This window comes from Larus michahellis, chromosome 5 (assembly GCF_964199755.1).
Source record: "Larus michahellis chromosome 5, bLarMic1.1, whole genome shotgun sequence".
Classification (NCBI taxonomy): domain Eukaryota; kingdom Metazoa; phylum Chordata; class Aves; order Charadriiformes; family Laridae; genus Larus; species Larus michahellis.
This window is the reverse complement of record NC_133900.1, coordinates 11,504,073-11,521,113: the sequence shown is the minus strand read 5'-3', so window position 1 is coordinate 11,521,113 and position 17,041 is coordinate 11,504,073. Positions and strand designations below refer to the sequence as shown.

General features: G+C 50.7%; 1 protein-coding gene across 1 annotated transcript; it reads left to right on the top strand.

Moving 5' to 3' along the window:
- Positions 1-949: 949 nt before the first annotated feature.
- HPSE (heparanase) lies at positions 950-16,389 on the top strand. Its single transcript, XM_074588973.1, has 12 exons — positions 950-1,198; positions 2,919-3,064; positions 4,413-4,538; positions 4,934-5,107; positions 5,581-5,752; positions 6,382-6,429; positions 8,417-8,510; positions 9,167-9,273; positions 10,212-10,326; positions 13,225-13,343; positions 13,501-13,647; positions 14,371-16,389. Exons 1-12 carry the CDS (start codon positions 1,011-1,013, stop codon positions 14,528-14,530), a joined length of 1,596 nt encoding a protein of 531 aa, XP_074445074.1. The 5' UTR covers positions 950-1,010; the 3' UTR covers positions 14,531-16,389.
- Positions 16,390-17,041: the final 652 nt, after the last annotated feature.

Below are 17,041 nucleotides of genomic sequence, written 5' to 3'. Positions count from 1 at the left end.
TAAAGTAACAGATAAGGACCGGACGATTTGCCCTGTGCTCCAGCAGGCAACCGTTTTGCGAACAAACTTAGTAAGAAACGTGGATGCTTCAGGACAAACCGATGCAGGCGGGAAACGTGATGGTGATGTTAAGGGTTATTTTTTAAAAACTCCGCAAATGTTTCAATAGTGGGCATATGAAGCAATACCTGCCCCGTGGCTACAGCTGGCTGTTTCCTGACAGGGCTCCCTGGCAAGGCTAGGTGTTGCCAAAGAAGAAGGAGTTTCGGCACAGGCTGGACTCTGCAGGGAGCACCCCGGGGGGCAGACCCAGCGCCTGCTTGAGTCCTTTTTTTGTAACAGCTACAAATTCCAAGTTGCGTGTTGGCTGTAATTAAGAAATACCCTCGCTGCAGCAGCGTCACAGCGCAGGGAAGGTGGGTTTCAGCCAGAGGCAGCAAGCTCACCAAGTGGCACTTGTCACAGGTGCGCTGCGTGCCGATGTGACTCAGTTTCCCGCAGTGGAGGCCCGCGGCTGGGATCCAGGCTGACATCTCATCTCCTGAGCAGTAGCGGTAGCAGCGTTCAGCGTGCAGTGATTTTTTCAGCCCGTTGTTTTCGCACGCAGAGGCCCGGGGGTCGCACGGGCAAGGCGGAGAGCCGTAGAAGTCGGCTGCGGTGTGCTGTGACGCTGGAAAAGGTCCGAGCAGGCGAGGAACCAGCTTGACGCCCAGGTTCGTTTTGTAATGGTTGAGGGTTGCTGGGAGAGGAACCCCGGGGCTGCCGGTGTCAGCGCTGGTTTGAGACACCGCACGGCGGCGGGGCTCGGAGGGACAGGGCTGCGCTTCGAGGATGCTATTGCAGCCCGAAGCCCCCTTGCAGAGGGTAAGGGGAGTCTCGGCGCTGGCTGCTCACGACGCCCCTGTCCTTCCCGGCGGGGAGCGGAGGGCTGCACCCCCATCCCCGGGGGCCGGGCCCGCCCTCCGCGGGGGTGGTACCTCCGGAGCGGCGCGGCGGGCCGGGAGCGGAGGATGCTGCTGCCGCCGCCGCTGTTGCTGCTGCTTCTGCTGCCGCTGCCGGCCCTGGCGGAGGGTCGGCGGGCGGCCGTGCTGCGGCTGGGGCTGCGGGGCAGCCCCCGCGGGGAGGTGAACCCGGCTTTCCTCTCCCTCACCCTGGACGCCAGCCTGGCCCGGGACCCGCGCTATGTCGCCTTGCTCAGGTGAGCCGCCTCCCTCCCGCTTTGGGCAAAGGAAAAAGGGGCCCTGGGGGGGGGGGATGGAGGGAGGGGTCTCCCCCGAGCCGCTTGGGAAGTCCCCGGCAGGCAGAGATGTCCGCGACCGCGGGGAAGGGACCGCGGGCATCCCGGCGGGGAGCCGGCAAAGGCGGCGCCGCCGCCCGGCGTGTTCTCCCGGCCGGGGGAGGGAGCTGGGGGGAACGCGGAGACCCCTTCCCTGGAGCTGGGGGGAACGCGGAGACCCTTTCCCTGGAGCTGGGGCCGGGGGAGGCTGCTGGATCCTCTCTGCTTCGGGATTCCCTAATTTCATCCCCCCCACCCCCGCGGGGCGGCACGGCGGTACCCGCCGCGGGTGCGAGCGGCCCCGTTCGGTCGCGCTGCGGGAGCGGGCGGCGGGGCTGGGTGGATGGAGGGAAAGGCGCAGCTCGCTGGAAGCAGGACGGGGATCAGCTCGGGAGAGGAGCCGCTTTGGGAGCGGAAAAAAAAACAAAAACAAAACAAAACAAAACAAAACAAAAAAAAAAGAAGTAAGCTGCCGAGCAGAGGGGCAGGGGGCTGGGGGCTGCTAGCCCTGCTGCTCTGCGAGGGAGAAATGCTCCGAGTCCTCCGGCAGCTTTGCAGACGTTTGCCGGGGCACTGTCAACACAAAGTCAAATAAGTGCTGAGGAAGGTCTGTCACCATCAAAGCTGACTCGAGAGGTCCTAAAAATGAAGCTTTTTTTTTTTTTTCCCCTATTGGGTAACACTGAACAACTGTGGACTGCCGAGAGATGGTGTTCCCTGCCTGTTCTTTTGGCTCTGACCTCTCTCTTGCCTTTTCTTCCCTGCTTTTGCTCTGGTTTTTTGGACTGTATTACTTTTTTTGTCCTACCTTTTTCAGACGCTATCTTAATTCTTTCCTTTTCACTCTCTGATCCCGTTTTTCAGCCCCATGGTAATTCTCCAGTCCTGATTTCCCTCCTCCCACCACTTTCATCTCTTCCTCCTCACCAAGGTGAGGGAAAAGCTGACACCAGCTTTACTGGAAAGTGCTCGGGTCTCCATCCTCCAGCCCCGGCTGCACATCTTGGGGTTCAGTCTGGGGCCAGCCCCACTGCCATGAGGAGCGGGAAGTACTTGGCGGCCTCTTATCTGCTGTGTTTCACCACTGAGCAGATAGCGCTTGTGCGCCCGGCGTCCCTGATGCCTCGCGGTTTCCCCCAGTGAAGGCCGGGTGTCAGCGCCTCGCATGAGAGAGCTTATGTTATTTTATAAACATGCTTTGGTAAAGCTAAATGCTTTTTTGTTTTGTTTTGTTTTTTGAGTTTTACATCCACCTTCTCACGGGACTGGTATGTTAGTTTTGTATACACAAAACGAAAAAAATCTCAGGGAGAAGGATGCTTAGGACAAATAAAGACCTGTTTTGAAGTACTGCCTTACTTTGACTCCCTGCCCATAAGCACGTTCCCTGGGGCACATCTCCCCCTTGCTGCCTTGCCGGCGCTCTCCTGGCCCGCTTGGCCAGCAGCATCTCTGTTGCACAGTACAGAGGGCTGGGGCGCAGGTCCAGCAAGGGGTCAGGAGTGCCCTGAGGCTACTGGGTAGCCCCAGGTCACCTACTGCAGCGTGTTCCTCTGAGTACTTGCCATGTTTAGCCTCTATGCCAAAGCCATAGTCTGCATGAACATAGTGTTTTTTCTGTTTCTTGACGTCCGTTCCTCAGCAATCCCAAGCTGCGTGCCCTGGCGACGGCCCTGTCCCCAGGCTTCCTGAGGTTTGGCGGCACAGAGACAGATTTTCTTATCTTTGATCCCAACAAGGATTCAACTTCGGAAGAAAAAATCCTCTGGGAACTTCAGGCCCAGCAAGGTAAAATGATCATCAATGTGTTAGACTTGAAACCATCCTAGGTTTAGGAGGTGGCTTTGATGTGGCTTGGGGATGCTGCAAGGGCATGGTGGCAATGCTGGGGATCCTCCAGGGGGTCAGCATTGCTTTCTTCCATGGAGAAGAGATCCATGGACCTTCAGCACAGTCCATGGGAGGAGCTGTGCCAGCCATGGGAAAGTGAGGAAGGGTGCAGGGGCCCTCATGTCCACCCTGGCATCCGCTGGCACTCTCTCTTTGCTGCCCTGTGCTCCCCACAGCAGCCTTGGGAGCTCCCCCGCCGCCTGGGAGGCAGTCAAGGTCATCTCAAAAGTTGTGGTTTCATTATGAAAATTAAGTAACGGATGGAAAAAATAATCTGATGAGAACAGAACGTCCATTTTCTCTGTCTTGGCCAAGGCCAGAGCTAGGCTGGGGGCGCAGCCTTGCCCTCCTGTCGCTTCGACAAGGCAAGTGCAAACCCACCAGACCACTGCTAACTGCTTGGGCTTGGTCCTGGCGCACATGATTTCCCACTGCATTGAAGTCCATTTCCTCTTTGAACCTAGCAAAAGCACATAAACCCTTCCAGACGTGTTTCAGATGAAAAAATTCCCACCTATTCCTGCGGTACATAGCACAACAGCACAATCATCCACCACTGTACAGCCGGTGATGCTCAGTTTTAAAGTTGAGTGGTACTCTTCCCCCTCTACCGCTTTGCTGACCTCTGGGTAACTGACTCCAGACCGCGCCTTCCTCTCTGGTTATGGCTTGTTCCTTGTTTGCATGCCGAGAAAAACCATGAGCTTGGAAGAAAAAAGTGTCTCGTGACTCCTGCCCGTGTCGCCGTCAGTGTTTTCTCCTGCATGAGATGGGCAGCGCAGGAAGCATGGCCCAATATCAGCCCACAGCAAGGCAGGCCACAAACCCTGCCGTACCGCCGCGCGCCGGGGTGGCTTATCTGCTCCTCGGGCACCGCAGCCCAAGCTTTGTCAGTTCGCCGGAACGAGGGTTTCTGGATGGTGCTCCAGCTAAAATAGTTTACTGGGGTGTGACTGCCACGATACCAGCTCAGTAGAGTCTTCCCACACCCGCCGTCTTCGTCACCTTAAATTGGGAAATAGACATATTATATATCTGTAAAGCATAATTACGCATCAAGCGAGCCCTCTTTTTCTGTGTGGTTAACATTGTGAAAGCAGGGGTGCCTTTCACAGAAGCCCACGAGTGGCTCTCAGCCTGGCACCCAGCACTTGTGCTTCCTCCCGCGGGATGCAGCCCTTCGCACGTTGGACCCTGGCCGTGCAGACGAGGACTTAATGGCTAGCAACCTTCTTTCGCCCTACAGAGGCTTGTGGCTCGAGGCCTGCGTTTGCTGCTGTTGAGAAGCTGCTGCTGGCCCAGTGGCCCAGCCAGGAGGAGCTGATTCTTGCAGAGCATAACCGGAAAAAGCACAAAAACACCACCATTACAAGTAAGGCTTCAGTGGAGTTTTCTGCTAGGGTTTATAGCCAGGGGGCTGCAAGTCTCTGCCCCATGATAAAGGGGGTTGTAGGCTGTTAGGAGCTGAAAGCACTGAAAAATGAATATTTTTCTAAGTAAGCGGGTGAAATGTTTTTAAGAAATCATTTTCTGCTGTCTGCCACCTCGTATTTCATAGCATTCAGCTGCTGCAGGAGTTGGGAGGATCTCAACACCGGGCAGGATGGTGTGTAGTAAGGTCTGGGCTCTTTTGTCCAGCTGGGAGGACTTGGCACATCTGCAGCATCGGGCTAAATAAATACCAGCAGTAAAGATTGTCACTTGGCTGAAGCTCCACGAGCACGCCGTAACCTTGAGATAAACACCCTCCCTTTTTCCTCCGCACAGGAAACACGCTAGATATTCTCTACAGCTTTGCAAACTGCTCAGGGTTTCACCTCATCTTTGGGCTCAACGCCTTGCTGCGGAAAGGTGGCTTGCAGTGGGACAGCTCGAATGCCCGGGCACTGCTGGACTACTGCGCCTCGCAGAGGTACAACATCTCCTGGGAGCTTGGGAACGGTAAGTGCGAAGCCTACTCGTGGGCCAGGCCAGCAGACACCTGGAAAGGTATGACCGCTGGGTACGTTGCTGGTAATTTTGGATGTTTCGGATGACAGCCCATAAAGGCAAAGCGACGTTTTATTGGGAAACGTTAAGGTCTTAATTTGCGAGGAGGGATGTCACAGAAGGTCCAACGAATGAGCAAATGGAGATGATTTCGCCACTCCTACCAAGGCTCTGAGATGAGGTGAATGAAACCCCGTGAGGTACAGGATGTCACCTAGGGGGACTGTCTGGGACAGAGTGCTGGAGAGCAGCACGCGGCGCCACCTGGGCTTTCAGTTTCATGCTCATCACCTCCAAATATCTCACACGTACCGTGCCAGATCACATGAAAACATAAGGGGTTGGTACTCCCCACGTGGAACGAGCTGCCTTATTTTATGATCCAAAACTAGAGCGGGGTCCTGATGCATATGTGTCTTCCCCAGAGCCCAATAGCTTCAGGAAGAAAGCCGGCGTCTACATCGATGGCTTCCAGCTGGGGCAAGATTTTATTCACTTACGCCAACTTCTGAGTGACTATACCCTCTACCGGCACGCGAAGCTCTACGGTCCCGATGTCGGACAGCCCCGAAAGCACACGCAGAAGCTGCTGAGAAGGTAGGGGTGTGGGACCCCAGCAGTACCCCCCGGGGTGGGCAGGTGTGGACAGCGGTGGCTCATCTGCACCCAATCGCAGGGGAGCATGAGGAGGCATATCTGGGCAGGGTTTAATGATTTTCTGCTCCAAATCAACAGCAAGGATGTACAAATGGATACATCCAGCCTATCTGAGAACTAATTTCCTGCATTTTTCCTTAGATTAGAAACGTGGGAAATTTTTTTTCCTTGACGGGGGATGACTGAAATCTTACCTGCATGCATCAGCTCAAGGCTTAAATACTCAGCCGGTTGAAACTAAAACTCTAGAAGTACTTTCAGTGATCTGCACACCTTTTGGTTGAGTGCTGGGTCTAGTCTTGCGTCAGCAAGGGCTTCTCACCCTAGAAATCTCCACGTGTTATACGAGCATTAATTCAGCCTCCTGGTAACACGCTGAGGCAGCCAGGCTGCCCACAGCCCGTTTAAAAGCCATCGCAAGTGGCAAGTGCCCAAAGCAGTTCACCGTCACTCCTGCCAGCGGGGGGGAGAAGGGAGGGCTGCGCATGGCTGCTCGCTCATGGGGGGCCGCAACCTGTCACCGGTAGCCACTAACCCCCTGCTCTCCACCGCGTCCCCTTTGGTTGCAGCTTCCTTAAATCGGGAGGGAAGGTGATCGACTCTGTCACGTGGCACCAGTAAGTACCGCCTGGATACCGTCGTCACTCTGATGATCGCCTGTTTTCTTTACAAAACGTCACCTCGAACATCTCGACAGGAAGGAGGGAGTGAAATACCTCTTTCAGCAGTTCCTGGGGTGCCTCTCTGCAAACGCCCCCTCTCAGAATGAGAGATGAATCGGGGGAGCGCGTTACGGAAATGCGGAAGGTCTCCAAAGAGGGTACCTGGTGCAGAAACCCAAAAGCAGTGGTGGGGGTTTGTAACGCAGGCACAGCAACGGGGAACGCTACTTGTGCAAGACGGTCATTTTGCTTGCTAAATATTATGCAGTGAGAAAAACAGAAGTGGGATGCAGAGAAAAAAGATGGCGTGCAGCTTCAATTCTAAGAAGAGCACGAGAGGGTAGGTCACAGTTCTCCCCCCAGGACAAGAGTTTCTGCAGCGATTGACCCTTTTTGCACATGCCGTGTTTCCACACGTACCAAAAGCTAGCGAGACCTGAGCAGCAGTCCTGGCTGTCTCAAAGCTCCAAGCCGCCAACCCTTGCAGATAAAATGCACTTTCCCACGGGAAGAAGGGAGATGTCATATAAAGGAAAAGAAGGCAGCTCAGACTTAGGCAGAGATGCCTCCGCTGAATTTCTGCAAGAGCAGAAAGTTTTTAATGTAAGGTTTTAAACAACCCCTGGGTGGCTGGGCTTTGAAACGGAGTCAGCGCCCCTGGCATCGGTGCTCTCCTTGGCATTAGAAAGGCTGAATCTGCTTGAGTGAAAGCTTTGCTCCCAAAAAGCGAATTCAAGATGTGTTAAATGCTGCCTTTTTTCTCGGTTTATTTCTGCTCGATATAAATGAAAAGACCGACAGGCCTTACCCACAGAGAAGCGCTATCAGCTTCTCCTGCTCCCTTACGTTTGCCCTCCGAGTCAGTTGGGGCCGCGTGGGGGTAACTCGCCCTCAGATCCCGCCCGCCACGCAAACAGCATCGGCTCAGCCCCGGCCCCGCGTTCCTGCGCCGTGGCTCAGGGACACAGCTTTAAAGTGCTCGGGCGAACGGTGGGGTAAGTCGGCCCCCGGGCACCTGCCATGAATTCCACACGTTCGAGAGGGATTTCCATGTGAAGGTGTTTTTTTCTTTCCGGAGTCAAATGCAGTGCGGTGTCGTGCGGCCGTTGGGTGACAGTGGGAAAAGATGCACATGCTTGTACTATGTATGTGTATACATATAGGACTTATCTATGCATTTTGAGCTGCTAGCAAGGCATAAAATGTGTCCTCTCCCCTTCCTGGGCTGTTCTTGCCCTGTGACTGCCTTTGCTTTAAATGGGCGTGCGTTATTTTCTTTACTAATTTGGGATTATCGGGTTTCAGCTTCCTCTTACGGCTGGAAGACTTCAGCTACTTCTGGTAGGACTGAGTGGTAGATGAAACGCAAAAACCACAGGGATCCTCATTTCCCATTCTTTATTCGGACAAACCAGACTTCAAAGCTCCTCTTCTCATGGTGGAGGGTAACCTTCATCCTGGTAGGGATGCCTCCGTCTTGTTCCCCTCCAGATGGCCAAAATACTCCAACAGAGGGACAGAAGCTGGGGTCTAATATTTTTAATGTATAACTTGGAACAGTAAAGCAAGTAATCACATAGGAGCGTCAGACTCCTCAGCAAGAGAAGATTTACAGAAGCTGGCTCTTATTCAGTGATGTTTTCCTTGTTCTAAATGAGTAGATGCAAAAAAACCCTACTACTTCTGTTGATCAAAATCTCTGTGATATCCTGCCTCCATCGAGGTAATTATACTTGATAGTCCCTTAAATATAAACAACATACCTACACAATTGGAAAACAAAAAAAAAAAGAAAAAAGAAAAAAGAAAAAGAACCAGACAGAAAAATAGTGCTGTGGATAAATGCCTCACGCAACTGAGTACTTTTGGTGGTGTTTTGTACCTGTGGTGGTCTTTTTCCTTAATTTTGCCTGTGTTTTTTTTTTTTTCCCCCCATTTCCAGTTACTATGTGAATGGACGAAGTGCAACAAGGGAGGACTTTGTGAGCCCTGAAGTGCTGGATACCTTTGCCACAGCCACACGCGAAGTCCAGGAGGTGCCTTGTCCTGTTCAACCATTCCCATGTTCAGTCTCCAGGGGGTTAGCAGAGAATCCGGAATATAGCGCAATTTCTCACTAGCAATAAACAGGGATCCTCAAAGCTTGGGTGCAGCTGTCATTGTAAATATTAATAATAAAAAAATAAAAATTAACAATACTAACAATAAATGAGCTCCAATAGTTTGCTATGCAGGAAGCATCATGCCAGGTACATCACAAACCTACGACATTCTCATTTATCGATGTAGTCATTACGTTACAGGGATGTAAATTTATGGTCATACCATAAATGTATTGTATTTTCTTTGTATTTTGAGATCCTAAGAGCAGTATAACTTAGAGTATAGCACTACTAAGCACAAGAAGACTTACAGAACACGGCTTTTAGTAAACATTCATGCCAAATCTTAGACCCATGTTCATGTCTCATTCTACGCGCGTAGACGTGATTTTTTAGAGAGGGGGAATTTGCTTCTAATCCTTTTGATCAAAATTTCTGTGACATGCCGCCTCAGCTGGTGTTATCCCTTAAATGCAAACATCGCCCGTAGGCATTTGGATAAAGTACAAAATTTTGATTGCCCGTTATTTCAGTTGCCAAAAAACTTAACTCTTGTCTCTTTCTCTTCTTCCCTACGCCACACCGGCCAGATTGTTGATGGGACTGTGCCCGACAAGAAGGTCTGGCTAGGAGAGACGAGTTCTGCCTATGGAGGTGGAGCTCCCAGGCTGTCCAACACTTACGTTGCTGGCTTTATGTGAGTACCATGTCACAGATGTGGGGAAATTACACGTTTTACCAGATTGCGAACGTGCCCCGTGGGAGTAACATCTGCCCCTGGCTTCGCGGGGAGCGCAGGCAATGGGTGGGTTGAGGATCATAAGCATCCCACCACTGCCTGTGTGCTTCCCCTGTGCCTGGGGTTCGACGTACGCCCAGGTAATAGATTCCTATGGGAAATGGGGGATGAGAAGAATGAGAAAGTTGTATTTCTGCCCTCAAATCTGCGATGCGAACTCCATCCTTTTGTGAGGACGGAAAGTCATTCATGAGATGGGTGTCCTTTTCTGATGTCACCCTTTGACCACCGTGAAATAACTAACCAAAGGGAAATTTAGTCATAAAAATAATTTTCTCCAAGGACTCCCGTTGGGGCACTTTGCTGAAATAAAAAAAATCAGGCTTTTCTTAGCACTTTGATCAGTTTGTAGATTAAGGGAGATAAAATTGCATGGGAATGTGCTGTTCACGCTTTGAAAATTAACCAAAAATATGGTTGCAATGTATTCACTCCCCTTCCCCCACCCCCGTAAGGCATGATGTTCTTTCCATCAGGGCCTGGTGGGTCAGCAAGTCAAAGCCTGGTAATGGCAGGTGACCTTGCCGTTGGTGTGATGATTTCTCACAGCGTTCGGGCCCTTGGCCAGTTCAGGAGCATCTGCTACCACTCCTTGTTTCCACTGCCTGCAAACAGGGGAGTGGAGCAACTCTCCCCAAAAATTTGGACCGCCAGAGGTCTGAAATATTATTATTTTTTTTTTTTTTAAGGTAAACAATGCAAGATCTGAATTGAAATTAGTTGTGCGATTTTAAGGAAGTCAGCGTCATGCCCTAATTTTTGCTTTCCTACTTGGAAAGGGGCAACACAGAGGTCAGCAATTTCACCTGCGTGTGGTTTGTCTCGTTTTTTGGCAGGTGGCTGGACAAACTCGGGCTTTCAGCCAGGCAGGGGATTGACGTGGTGATGAGACAGGTTTTCTTCGGGGCAGGGACCTATCACCTGGTGGATGCCAACTTTGAGCCTCTACCCGTATGTATTCAAACCCGCTTATACCATCTGAATGCTGCATGTATTTCCGCGCAGGCAACACCAGTCAGCTATTTTAACAATGCGAGGTAGCGACAGATTTTGTAGGCTAGGCACAGCCATCCTGGCACCTAAAGCTAGCTCATGTTTCATTATGGGCTCGTGTATTTATATACGTAGATACAAGGTATTTACTGACGCTGCAAGGATGCAGCTAGTCTTCAGCACAACAGAGACACTGATTTCTGGGACGTGGTGCTCTGATTTATATGTAGACACTTTTGGACTTCATAAGGCTTTTCTGGATGGACGTTTTTGGTATAAGTACTCTTCAGCTGAGCGATGAGTAGCTTTTAGACAGAAGTGATACAAGGTATTATAATAAATTATATCCCAAGTGAAAACCAAACCAACATGAAGTCAAGACTCAAGCATTGCTTGGACTGCGAGCATATTTAGCCTTCACTAGTAGCTGAAGGATCATGCGTTTTGTATAGTTTGATTTATTAGGAAAACATATTCTGCTGTGATGAAACATCATTCTTCGAACTATAACGTTGTTCTTGCATGCACAGCCCATTTCTTTGTGCTAGTGGCACCTTACCTCGGGGAGAGAGGAAAGCATCTTTCTTATTAGCTTTCTTCTCATTTTTCTGCTTCCAAGTTGTGATTTTCACAGGTTCATAGAGATCATCTGAGAGGAAACCCAGCATATTGGGGGGTTTCTGTCCTGCCTGTTCAGCTGGCCCCTGTGCCAGGGGCTGCATTGTCAGGCTCGTTGCTTTGGGCTTTTTATTCCTTCATTTAAAATAGATTTAATTCGGACTGAAAGGATGTGCCTTGTTCCTCACCTGCAGGCGGTACAGATGCTAATCAAGCTAATAATGATTTAAAGGCAGGGAAATCCAAACTCAGGTCCATCAGGCAGCAGGCTGCACCTCCTTGCAGAGGGCTGAGCATGCAGGCCAATAGGAAAAGTCACTTCCCCGGGTTCGTGGTGAGTCAGGAGAGAAACATGACAGTTTTCCTTCTAGGAAAACCTCAAAGACAAAGATAGATGAGCTGGGATAAACTCTCTGAAACACACCCAGCTGGAGCACATCTTTCCCTGGGGCTGCGCTCAAAGAAGTGATGCTGCAAAATTCAGTCTCTGCAGGCTCCTAGTCCCAAAACACACCTGTGCAGACCACGCGGTCTCATTGGTCACAGACTTCACAGAGGAAAAGTAGCGGTCAAGATGCAAGAAAAAGCAGACCTGGAAAAAATGAGTCTACAACCGGGCATTGCCCTGCTCTCGGTCATCGTCCTGGGGTGTCAGAGTATTTATTCTTGGCCGGTGTTGAGAAATTAATCCTGAGACCTGTTCAAAATCATGATGTTAGTGAGAGGTATAAAAGTTGTCGGGGGCTTCTTTCTGCCGTTGTGCCTGTGGATTGGGCACAGGCTTTCCTGCAGGAAGGGCAGCTCATCCCCTGTGGCTTCAGGGTGAGCCTGAAGTGTGAGGTGTCGGTACCCTGCAGAATGACAGAATGGTTCAGGTTGGAAGGGACCTTAAAGATCATTTAGTTCCAACCCCTCTGCCATGGGCAGGGACACCTCCCACTAGATCAGGTTCCTCAAAACCCCATCCAGCCTGGTCTTGAACACTTTCAGGGATGGGGCATCCACAACTACTCTGGGCAACCTGTTCTGGTGTCTCACCACCCTCACAGTAAAGAATTTCTTCCTAATATCTAATCTAAATCTCTCCTCTTTCAGTTTAAAACCATTACCCCTCATCCTACTGCTCCACTCCCTGATGAGGAGTCTCTCCCCATCTTTCCTGTAGGCCCCCTTTAGGTACTGGAAGGCTGCTATAAGGTCTCCCCAGAGCCTTCTCTTCTCCAGGCTGAACAACCCCAACTCTCTCAGCCCGTCCTCATAGCATAGGTGCTCCAGCCCTCTGATCATCTTCATGGTCCTCCGCTGGACCCGTTCCAACAGGTCCATGTTCCTCTTGTGTTGGGGGCTCCAGAGCTGCACGCAGTACCCCAGGTGGGGTCTCACCAGAGTGGAGTAGAGGGGCAGAATCACCTCCCTTGATCTGCTGGCCACACTTCTTTGGATGCAGCCCAGTATGCGGTTGGCTTTCTGGGCTGCAAGTGCGCATTGACGGCTCATGTTGAGCTTCTCATCCACCAGGACCCCCAAATCCTTCTCCTCAGGGCTGCTCTCAAGCCATTCTCCACCGAACCTGTATTTGTGCCTGGGATTGCCATGACCCAGGTGCAGGACCTTGCACTTGGCCTGGCTGAACTTCATGAGGTTTGCACAGGCCCACTTCTCTGGCCTGTCCAGGTCCCTCTGGATGGCATCGCTTCCCTCTAGCATGTTGACCATGCCGCACAACTTGGTGTCATCTGCAAACTTGCTGAGGGTGCACTCAATCCCACTGTCCATGTTGCTGACAAAGATGCTAAACAGCACCGGGCCCAGTACCGACCCCTGAAGAACGTCACTCGTCACTGGTTTCCACATGGATGTTGAGCTGTTGATTGCAACCCTTTGAGTGCGGCCATCTAGCCAGTTCCTTATCCACAAAGTGGTCCATCCATCCGGAAGGGCTTTTCCAAAATGCAAACAGTCTCTCCCCCACAGAAAGAGCTACAAGATTTGCATAGGAAGGGGAAAATGACTCTAAGGTACCTTGTAAACACAGCTGCTCTGCAGCTTGGAGGCAGGGTCTTCTCTTTAGCTATGCTGTTTGTGGGAATTTAAATAGATACAGTGAAAAACTTCCTAAAGCAAAACATTATTCAGAAAAAAACCCTGAGTTTACCAGCAAAATTGACATTATGTTAAGCACCGTGTGGAGTATCTGGTGTGTACACAAGTGCTTACGTGTGTTTTTGTGCCTCCCAGGACTACTGGCTATCGCTGCTCTACAAGAAGCTGGTGGGTACCAAGGTGTTGCAGGTCAGTCTGGTGGGAGCCGATGAGAGGAAGCTCCGCGTGTACCTCCACTGCACCAACGCCCTCCAGTAAGCCTCCAGAAAGGGCAAAATATCCCAGAAACTGAGCCCACAGCCACCCCCAGGCCAACAAAAGCAAACTGGGGGGACAGCACGAGGACACGTGTTATTTCTGTGAAACTTCCTTCTCTCCTGATCCCCACCATCATCTTCTCTTGCTTTACAGCCCAAAGTACAGAGAAGGGGACGTGACGCTGTTTGCCTTAAACCTCTACAACGTTACTCAACATTTGCAGCTACCGGATTACTTATCGAGCAAGCACGTGGATCAGTACCTCTTACTGCCTCATGGCAAAGACACCATACTTTCCAGGTGAGCGTGCAATTCCTCCCGTCTCTGTAGAAAGGATTGCAAGCAGAATCGGATGGCCTTTAAAACCTCACCTTGTTCAGTTTGCAAGTGGTAGAGGGGGAGAGGTTACCATTCGGTCGTTTGGGTTTGTTTTTTTCTTTTTTTTCAGTAAGGTCTGAGTTCTGTTAAATCAGGTCTCCTAAAATCAAAAAAACAAGCTTGCAAAGTTACGAGGACGCTTTTCTGATGTTAATCGGGAAGCTTTTTTCTAGCAGGCTTCAGGGCTCTGGACCAGCTGCTAAAGTCTTTTTTTCTTTTACACAAGCACAGGCATATTGTTTTCCCAAGTGCTAGCTCCCGATTTACAGCAACGTGTTCCGACTTTGTATGGTTTCTTTTGTTGCTACTGCTAACGCACAGGAAGGATCCGCTCTGTGGTCATAGAAGATACCTTAACATTTGCAGGAGAAAAACTATTTAAAATTTGTACTTTTCGAAGCCTGTTCTGCTGTTGAACCTCACGAGAAGAGTAAGAAACATGTGTTTTTCAACTTGCTTGTGCCACGACTCTAAAGGAGTCCTTGCAGAGGGAGCGCAGCAGATGCTCTGTGTGTGTGCACACAAACCCTCAGGGAAGTTTAGTTTGTCTTTGGGCTGAGTTTGTTTACCCTCGGGTCCAGAGCTGTTTGTTCTCGATGGCAAACAGCGCGCAGCTGCCCAAACAGTCTCTCTGTCCCTCTCCAGGTCTATTGAGCTGAATGGCCGTGTGCTACGGATGGTGGATGACAGAACGCTGCCAGAGCTTATCGAAAAACCCCTTGGTCCCAGCGGTGTATTTGGCCTTCCAGCCTTCTCTTACGGCTTTTACGTTATCAAAAATGCCAAAGCTACTGCTTGCATTTAAATGGTTAATCCATGCACGCAGGATAAATGTAAAGCACTTGGCTAGCAGAAGTTCAATCCTAGAAATTCACTTTTCCACCATGAGTTTTAATTCTGGCAAGGGATGTAAATGTGGTGGCGCTGGTACGATCTGTGGGGTAGGGAACACATGAGGTCACGCTGGGTAATTTGTGTGTGAAAGATGCTTGTTAAGCTCCTGGGAGAAATATCCAGGTAGAGCAATCCCAGGCAGGGGGCTGGGTTTGCTCTCTATCCAGCCTGGGTCACTGCGCTTGAGCACGGGGCCCTTCTCCATGCCATATGTGGAGCTGCATCCGCTTCTTATGCTGCGCTTGGGGCTCTGCCAGCTGGGAACTGCAACCTCCCCTCTCCCTTTCATTTTTGCAAGCGCAGCTCTTAAAGCAGCTCCTTCAAAAGCTTGCCTTCGGAAAGGATGAGCAGGGTTTTCATTGTAGCTGTAGAGCTGTGATTTTTGCCTGCACCATGCGGGGAAGCCCGAGGAGGGGTTGTGGTTGCTGAGGGCATCTCGGGGTGGGAAGCAGAGACACTCAAAGCAAACCGTGGCTGGGTGCCTGCAGTGGAGAACGCCTTGACAAGAAACCAGGTCTCCTCCATGGGATTTGGGGCAGAACCGCATGTTTTTCGCAAGCCAGGAGAGTTCAGTCACAAGATGGAGCTGTGGACATGTGCTTTCCAAAGGCGAGTTTTTGACAGACGAAAATCAGGCCGTTCCTGGAGGATGTGTCGTCTACCTCTGCCCTCACACACTTCATCCCCGGGAGGGAAGGAGAGGAGCCCACCAGCGCCCCAGCAAACCTTCCGCGGTCAGTGGGCTGCATGCGGAGGGCTCGTGACTCTTCAACCTTCACCACCCCACGGGTGATGCAGCTGGAAAGGACTTCCCTGAACCTGTCATCCGCAGGTGAAGCTCTGCTTTACGCTCCCGAACTCGCTCAGGTGTCTTCTGTCCTCGAGGAAACAGGACAGTAAGGAGACTGAGCAAACCATCCACCCCTTGACCATCAGAGGGACTTCAGTGGCCTTAGAGCATCCTGGGGACAAACCCGCCCAGCCAGGCTGACATCCCTCCCATTGGGAAAACAGCCATTTTGGCCAGAAATCTGTGCTGGCAGTGGCTTTTCTCCCCGGCCGTGCCTTCCCCGTGCACACCCTGCTGTGGTTTGGTGTGCCACCAGTCTGCAGGGCAGCAGAACCCCTGGGAGAATACCTGTGGTCTCCCCTACAGGTTTATTTGCATCTGCTTTTCTAGAAGACATATATAACCCATGCCACTGTCAACACCTTACGATATTTTGAGCACAGCAGGGAAAAACACCACCACCACACCGCTGTAATTCCCTTTTTAAGCTTTAAAAGGATGCTACCAGCGCTACAAGAGGTTTCAATGCAGGGCAGGGTTGGGGAGGGGACCTTTTTTAGCGAGCAGACTTTAAAAACAGGCGTACTTTTGAAGCCGTGATGAAAAATTGCACAATAAAAGGTTTATATTTAAGTTCGGCGTCAAAGTAATGCTAATGCTTGCATCCACAGTGCAGACGCATTCTGTGAAGGGTTGTGTATCAGGGGGTAATACAGATCAGAAATAAGAATAAGGAAGGCTAATTTTCTTTCCGTTGTCCAAGTTAAATAACAGAAGCAAAGAGAGTGTAAAATGGAGTGGGAAGTCTTTCATCCAGTCAATGTAAATTTAATAATATATTACTATTATAGTAATATAAATTGCAACTAAGACATCAAAGTAACTGTTTGCCTGGTAGCCTCTTTTTCTAACAGTTTTGTTTATTCCAATGCTTGTGATTTTTATATTTGAAGATTTTAATTAAAGCGATTTATACCAGCTTTTGGCAGCCTTCCTTTTTTTTTTTTAAAGACTCCTTTTTTTGGCATATTGATACCGCGAAACTCCCTATGTTTCTTTTGGTCGTACATCATCTGTGCTTGGTGTGATTCCCAACAAGAGTACCCAAGCAAATGAAAATGAAGGAAAGCCTATCCAGGTTGGCGTGCTTCCATTGTAGTTGACCACCAGTTGAGAAGCCCTGCGCCCCACTGCCTCAGACGCCACACAGGGGCTGAGGGCTGGGATGCAAAACTATTTAGGAGGGGTACAGGGGTGTCTGGGCATGCAAGTGACGGCTGTTCCAGCTCCACCTCCCAGCCACGTCCCTTCTCTGAGCACACAGCCTGTGTCTTCATATGGCGAAGAGGTATTGTGTACAGCTCACGTGACCGCTTTCAACTTAAAAAGCTCTACACACACCCAGACGACTTCACAACGTGTTGCATGTTAAGTTTATAGCTGCTGTTATCTCCGTACAAACAAAGCAGGAGGGAGGGGAGCAGAGGAAACAAGACGCTGGATCCTAGCGCACAGGTACAGTCAGAACCAGAGGTGAACACCACCCTCGCAGGACAGGCCTGCAGCAGCAACACCTTATCTCAAGGGCTTTCCTTTTCCTCTGTGAATGTTGTAAACCTTGGGGTCTCAACC